At 42.6% G+C, this 7550-nt stretch overlaps 2 protein-coding genes across 3 annotated transcripts in view; one reads left to right on the forward strand and one right to left on the reverse strand.

Annotated features, from left to right (window-relative positions):
- Positions 1-2633: 2633 nt before the first annotated feature.
- Positions 2634-6295, reverse strand: LOC131707033 (beta-1,3-galactosyltransferase 5-like). 2 transcript variants are annotated; one of them, XM_059009080.1, is made up of 2 exons: positions 6078-6295; positions 2634-4988 (listed from the first exon to the last, which is right to left on the reverse strand). In XM_059009080.1, the coding sequence occupies exon 2, from the start codon at positions 4966-4968 to the stop codon at positions 3748-3750; it is 1221 nt and encodes a 406-aa protein (XP_058865063.1). In that variant the 5' UTR covers positions 4969-4988; positions 6078-6295; the 3' UTR covers positions 2634-3747. The 2 variants fall into 2 exon arrangements, with proteins under 2 accessions (XP_058865063.1, XP_058865062.1); XM_059009079.1 differs by having other exon boundaries at positions 5894-6295.
- Positions 6296-7012: 717 nt separating this feature from the next.
- LOC117434223 (prefoldin subunit 6) overlaps positions 7013-7550 on the forward strand; it is a 7320-nt gene continuing 6782 nt past the window's right edge. The window contains exon 1 of the mRNA XM_059009091.1: positions 7013-7193. Within this exon, the coding sequence (XP_058865074.1) occupies positions 7130-7193 (64 nt within the window). The 5' untranslated portion in view covers positions 7013-7129. The remainder of the gene's footprint in view (positions 7194-7550) is intronic.

The raw sequence follows: 7550 nt of genomic DNA on the forward strand, positions 1-7550 counted from the left end.
TAAAACACGACCCTTAGAATAAAATAAAACACGACCCTTAGAATAAAATAAAACACGACCCTTAGAATAAAATAAAACACGACCCTTAGAATAAAATAAAACAGCCCTTAGAATAAAATAAAACACGACCCTTAGAATAAAATAAAACACGGCCCTTAGAATAAAATAAAATAAAACACGACCCTTAGAATAAAATAAAACACGACCCTTAGAATAAAATAAAACACGGCCCTTAGAATAAAATAAAATAAAACACGACCCTTAGAATAAAATAAAACACGGCCCTTAGAATAAAATAAAATAAAACACGACCCTTAGAATAAAATAAAACACGACCCTTAGAATAAAATAAAACACGACCCTTAGAATAAAATAAAACACGACCCTTAGAATAAAATAAAACACGACCCTTAGAATAAAATAAAACACGGCCCTTAGAATAAAATAAAATAAAACACGACCCTTAGAATAAAATAAAACACGACCCTTAGAATAAAATAAAACACGACCCTTAGAATAAAATAAAACACGACCCTTAGAATAAAATAAAACACGACCCTTAGAATAAAATAAAACACGGCCCTTAGAATAAAATAAAATAAAACACGACCCTTAGAATAAAATAAAACACGACCCTTAGAATAAAATAAAACACGACCCTTAGAATAAAATAAAACACGGCCCTTAGAATAAAATAAAATAAAACACGACCCTTAGAATAAAATAAAACACGACCCTTAGAATAAAATAAAACACGGCCCTTACAATAAAATAAAATAAAACACGACCCTTAGAATAAAATAAAACACGGCCCTTAGAATAAAATAAAATAAAACACGACCCTTAGAATAAAATAAAACACGGCCCTTAGAATAAAATAAAATAAAACACGACCCTTAGAATAAAATAAAACACGACCCTTAGAATAAAATAAAACACGACCCTTAGAATAAAATAAAACACGACCCTTAGAATAAAATAAAACACGACCCTTAGAATAAAATAAAACACGGCCCTTAAAATAAAATAAAATAAAACACGACCCTTAGAATAAAATAAAATAAAACATGAACCATAGAATAAAATAAAACACGACCCTTAGAATAAAATAAAACACGACCCTTAGAATAAAATAAAACACGACCCTTAGAATAAAATAAAACACGACCCTTAGAATAAAATAAAACACGGCCCTTAGAATAAAATAAAATAAAACACGACCCTTAGAATAAAATAAAACACGACCCTTAGAATAAAATAAAACACGACCCTTAGAATAAAATAAAACACGGCCCTTAGAATAAAATAAAATAAAACACGACCCTTAGAATAAAATAAAACACGACCCTTAGAATAAAATAAAACACGGCCCTTACAATAAAATAAAATAAAACACGACCCTTAGAATAAAATAAAACACGGCCCTTAGAATAAAATAAAATAAAACACGACCCTTAGAATAAAGTAAAACACGACCCTTAGAATAAAATAAAATAAAACACGACCCTTAGAATAAAATAAAATAAAACACGGCCCTTAGAATAAAATAAAACACGACCCTTAGAATAAAATAAAATAAAACACGACCCTTAGAATAAAATAAAATAAAACATGAACCATAGAATAAAATAAAACACAACCCTTAGAATAAAATAAAACACGACCCTTAGAATAAAATAAAATAAAACATGAACCATAGAATAAAATAAAACACGACCCTTAGAATAAAATAAAACACGACCCTTAGAATAAAATAAAATAAAACACAGCCCTTAGAATAAAATAAAGCATGATCAGCATTTTAATGTAAAGACGCACACTTCTGTAGCTGTGTATATCGTTGCAAAATAAACAGTGGTAGCTGAATATGCCGAGTCGCCAGCATCATTATCGCTCATTATTGAGACCCACAGTCCTGCAGTTTTTATATTTATCACTTAGTTACTAAATAACAGGAAGAAAATGTAATTATGACAAATGAAGCATAATTATGAAGTCACTGCAGCTTGTGTATTGTGTGAAAGAAACCTGACCGCTAGCCTGCTCGATTGGTTTTTATTGAATTTGTGTATAATTAAAGTTGTATGATGTAGAAATAATTCCCATTCAATACTGATCCAGCACTGCCCTGGCTAGCAGAGCATTCAGCTTTCTATTTACCTTTCTTGCACGTGGGAGTACTGAACGACGTGACCACGTTGGTCACGTGATATGAAAAGGCCGTCCCAGTCTGCTTTGCGTTCATATATATGGTAAAGGCTGGCCCTGGTCGTGGATTGGAGGCCCCGGGCCACATCGAAATGGTGGCTGAAGTCACAAATGAGAAATCGCAAATGTGAACGAGGTCCGAGTGTCCCGGTCTCCTGGAAGCAGGTTTCAAGCACTGTTCCTCCTTCATGGAATAAACTCAAACACTATGAACATTAAAACACACACCAGTGACGATGAATGAAACAACTCGGTCATTTGTCACTGCTGGATTACATTTATCCAGATAATAAATTCATGATTACGAGATCCAGTGCTAGTTCCTAATTGTGTATAGATTTTTATTTTTTAAAAGGCCATTATTTATGATATAACCTAATTTCACAAAAGAAGTAAGATTGTGGTAATAATGAGTAATGCACGACTTCATTTTGTTTTATATTATTTTCTTTAACAAAAAGCACACAAATCACTTTGAATGTTAATGCACACAATGCAAATGATGGTTCTTTTATTTCTGCCTACTTGGCAGAAATTAAATGACTTAAATCTAAACTGAATAACACTGGCATTTACTCATTACCTGTGCATTCATTCATTATAAACAACATGAAGCCTACTGCGTGTGTCGCAGTATAATCAGTCCCCTCATTGTAATCCTGTGCGTGTGTCGCAGTGTAATCAGACCCCCTCATTGTCATCCTGCGTGTGTCGCAGTGTAATCAGACCCCCTTCATTGTCTGTAGTACTTTGTATTTAATCATAACCTGATGTAACTATCACTATTATCTGCTGTATTATTGAATTGTGGTTTGTCACACTTGTACTTTGCTTGAACAAAAGTTATTGTATTTCTTGCTCTTATTGTATTACTTGTATTGTAACACTTGAAATGTATTTGCTTGCGATTGTAAGTCGCCCTGGATAAGGGCGTCTGCTAAGAAATAAATAATAATAATAATAATAATAATTGTCATCCTGCGTGTGTCGCAGTGTAATCAGACCCCCTTCATTGTCATCCTGCGTGTGTCGCAGTGTAATCAGACCCCTCATTGTAATCCTGTGCGTGTGTCGCAGTGTAATCAGTCCCCTCATTGTAATCCTCTGTGTGTGTCGCAGTGTAATCAGTCCCCTCATTGTAATCCTCTGCGTGTGTCGCAGTGTAATCAGTCCCCTCATTGTAATCCTGCGTGTCGCAGTGTAATCAGTCCCCCCATTGTAATCCTGTGCGTGTGTCGCAGTGTAATCAGTCCCCTCATTGTAATCCTCTGCGTGTGTCGCAGTGTAATCAGTCCCCTCATTGTAATCCTGTGCGTGTGTCGCAGTGTAATCAGTCCCCTCATTGTAATCCTGTGCGTGTGTCGCAGTGTAATCAGTCCCCTCATTGTAATCCTGTGCGTGTGTCGCAGTGTAATCAGTCCCCTCATTGTAATCCTGTGCGTGTATCGCAGTGTAATCAGTCCCCTCATTGTAATCCTGTGCGTGTGTCGCAGTGTAATCAGTCCCCTCATTGTAATCCTGTGCGTGTGTCACAGTGTATTAAGTCTCTGTGTCCTTCAGCAGTACACGCAGTTTGCAGAACCCTAGCGCCGCCCTGCCTGTGATCCAGGAGCAGGGCGGCCCCCCTCTCAGCTCCCCCCAGTACTGGTGCTGCTGTTCCGCAGTCACGTGGTGCGCTGCGATCAGGGAGCCGTAGCAGCAGCGCCCGAAGGGGATGCGCGGCCCCCCCGAGAACAGGCCGCAGTGGGAGGGGCGCAAGCCGGCCCCCCGCGCGCTCAACCCTACGAACACGTCCTCCAGGGGGCAGGGGGGCGTCAGGTAGGAGGTGAGGTACAGCTTGCGGGCCGCCGAGCTGGACAGCACGTAGGCCGTGCCGCTGCAGTACTGGGGGAAGCGGTCCTGGGGGTACACCCGGTGCGACACGAAGGACTTGCTGCGGGGGTCCCGGATCGGAACCGCACCCCTGTGAACCCGACCCAGGTACAGGTCCGGACCGGAGAACCAGCTCCCCCTCCAGTCAGCCCACTGCCCAGACCAGCCCCTGTTCCTCTCCCACTCCCACCTCTCCTCGCCCTTTACGTTCCCCTCTGATTTCCCCCCTTTCTTCTCTTCTCTGCTTCCATTCCCCACAGTTTCCCCCCACTCCCCTTCTCCCTTCTCCTCGTTGCTCCTCAGTCTCTCCAGGTAGGGTAGGAGCACCTCGTAGTTCAGCATGACATCGTCATCCACCTTGGTGATGAAGGAGGCGCGGGGGCAGTACCTGGCAGTCCAGCGCAGCAGGGAGAGGGTCTTGAGGGTCAGGTTTGCGTACGAGTCTCTGAAGTTTCCCTGGACGATGTCTCCGTGCCGCTCAGCCTCGCTGGCGAGTGCCTGGCGCTGGGCGGGGGTGTCAGGGATCCCCAGGAGGAACAGCGTCCGCACGGCACGCCCCCCCACGCTCGTCAGGCTGCCCCAGGTCTGGCGGATGGCGTGGCGTGCCTCGGCGTTGGGGGGGGCGCTGGTGACCAGGCTCAGCAGGAAGGGGGCGGTCGGGGCGCAGGAGCGCTCGTTGGGCAGCAGGTAGAAGTCCTCCAGCCGGGTGCTCAGGGCCTCCTGCTCCCGCCGCAGCGCTGCCAGGGCCCGGGTCCGAGCCTCGGCCGACAGGGCTCCTCCCCACACTCCCCAGCTCATCCACCAGCCCTCGATGTGATCCACACTGAGCAGGCAGGACAGCACCGCGGTCAGCAGCAACACAATCCACACCCACCTACGCAGCCGCATCTCAGGGGCCTCACCTGCACCTGGGAAAGAAGAGCAACACACAGCTTTACAAAGAGCAGAGGAGGCTGTGCTGGGGCATCCCTGGGAAACCACACAGTGTAGTAAAGCACAGAGAAGATAATGAACCAGCCCCTTCTCAAAGTGTATGAAAGCACAGTGAAGATAACGAACCAGCCCCTTCTCAAAGTGTAGTAAAGCACAGAGAAGATAATGAACCAGCCCCTTCTCGGTGAAGATAATGAACCAGCCCCCTTCTCAAAGCACAGAGAAGAGGATGAACCAGCCCCTTCTCAAAGCACAGTGAAGATAATGAACCAGCCCCTTCTCAAAGTGTAGTAAAGCACAGTGAAGATAATGAACCAGCCCCTTCTCAAAGCACAGAGAAGAGGATGAACCAGCCCCTTCTCAAAGTGTAGTAAAGCACAGTGAAGATAATGAACCAGCCCCTTCTCAAAGTTTACTGCTGTGGTATCCCCCCTGGTAAAAGCACTAGCGACTACACGCATATTAAATCCCATGAGTGTTGAAAGGACCCTGCTGATGTAATTCTGTCTAATAAGAGAGGATGAGATGAACCAGTGCGATACTCAACGCCGATGTCTTCACAAAGCACCTGCTGCGTAGCTCACCTTCGCAATACACTGCCTGACCAGTAAAAAAAAAACACAGTATCTATCTTCCCTTTACATTACACAGTGGTCTTTGAAGATTAAAGCCCTGGCTTTGTATTTCCGTGACTCAGAAGCGACTGAATAATACAGCTATTTGCCGCCCTCATCACTCAGCAGTGTCTTTGGAGCTTTTAATTAGACATTCAAGGAATTCAATGCTTTGTTATTCTTGAGTATTGTATTATTTCAGATAGAATAATCTTCATGCAGCCCCAGCGTCACGGGACAGCGATACCGAAACGTTATATACTTGCCTGTCAAAGCTGTTTTTTAAGCTTCTTTGTAACGACACAAACGTAGGTCAGTGTCCGCTCCGGTTTGTGTGAGGCATTCAGATAGAAATCAGGAGCAAGCTGTGTCCTCCAGCGAGCTCTGTGATGAAGCTTGCTCAAAGGGATGTGCAACAAACACACCGACGCGAATCCATCTCTCAGTTACCTTTTTATCTTCGGAGTTTCACAGAACTGGGTTCCCCTCCCTTGGTAGAGATACAATTTGGCCATGAAGTGAATGAGGAGCGCAACATTAACACAGGGACCTACATCCGCCCTCCACACCCAACTCGACTTCTCTCCTGTAATCTCGCGTGGTCCCCAGTATTCAGCACAAGCAACGAGCGGGGCGAGGGGGCGGCGAGATTCTGTGACACATTTTCACGTGTCCGGTCAAATTCCACGACACTTTACTGGATTTATATTTATTGTCAAATGCAAAATGCATTACATTCGCCAAACGCCAGGTGGTGCTCGTCTCAACCAGCATTTTCCTAATTCCGACCAAAAAATAAATAAATGCTGCTACAAAATATGTGCTAAGCTAGTCTGAAGCGTTAAAACTAACGCTAACCATTTACTTTCTTTCAATCGATGTGTTTTTGTGTATAACGATGCTGGTGAGTTTGCCGGTGATTCGTTTGTATCCACTGTATACAGAACGCAACCAAAGAAGGAGCTCATTGCCATGCAATACAAATACAACAACATTGCTGTGCTGTATTGTATTATATTCAAGGGTTTAATTCTTCAAAGAGGTCCTACAATATTAAAGGTTCATTCGTTCATTATTTCATATTTTTTTACCTCTATATAAAACATTGGGAGACGAGATGCGTGTGTATAGCATGTAATAAAAACAAAAAAAATATGATGTTTTAAAATCTATTTTAAATATATCTGTTCGCTTTTCTTAACTAATATGGCGCCTCAACATCTCCAATGCAATTTAAGTGCTGTCTTTTCACACATTATTGTGGAGGTCCTTCAGTAATATGGCGGCTCTGATCTTCATGGTATTTCGATACTGCACAGAAGCCGCGTTCCTTCACTAAGATGGCTTTCTCTCGTGACGTCACTTCCTTTGCGACTCGGGTTGGTTTCCATGAGAAGTCGCTTGAAACAGACATTTAAGAGAGATAACGCGAATCGGACAAGTCTGAATTATTCACAGCAATAATATTAATAATCACAACTTTTAACACCGAGCGCTACAAGATGGCGGACATTATTCAGAAGAAACTGCAAACGGAAGTCGAAAAATACCAGCAAATCCAAAAAGGTAAGAAAACAAGACTGAAATAAAAAGACCGTTTTATTAACTGTACGTGTTTATTAGACGCTTCCCGTCCTGGCTCTGTTCTGTCGAGGAATCGCACTGTTGAGACATTGATGCCACAGAAGATACAGTTGCCTGTAATTTAAATGTTGTATTATAACATATTTATTGAAAGATAACGTTACATTTGCAGAGCCGCACAGTCCTGTTCAAGTTTGACGCTACAGTAATTCCTTCTTGGTGTGTTAGTTTCGGACCTGGGGTCAGTTATAATTGTACAGTGATTACAATCACAGCAGAATTGTTTGCTCAGATTATAATGACAATGCTGTACAAATACACACACTGGAGAAGGCTTTC

Source organism: Acipenser ruthenus, chromosome 38 (genome assembly GCF_902713425.1).
Source record: "Acipenser ruthenus chromosome 38, fAciRut3.2 maternal haplotype, whole genome shotgun sequence".
Taxonomy (NCBI): domain Eukaryota; kingdom Metazoa; phylum Chordata; class Actinopteri; order Acipenseriformes; family Acipenseridae; genus Acipenser; species Acipenser ruthenus.

Bases quoted from the DNA above. Each gene is read 5' to 3' on its own strand.
- LOC131707033 (XM_059009080.1), bottom strand. From the start codon at position 4,968: ATGCGGCTGCGTAGGTGGGTGTGGATTGTGTTGCTGCTGACCGCGGTG.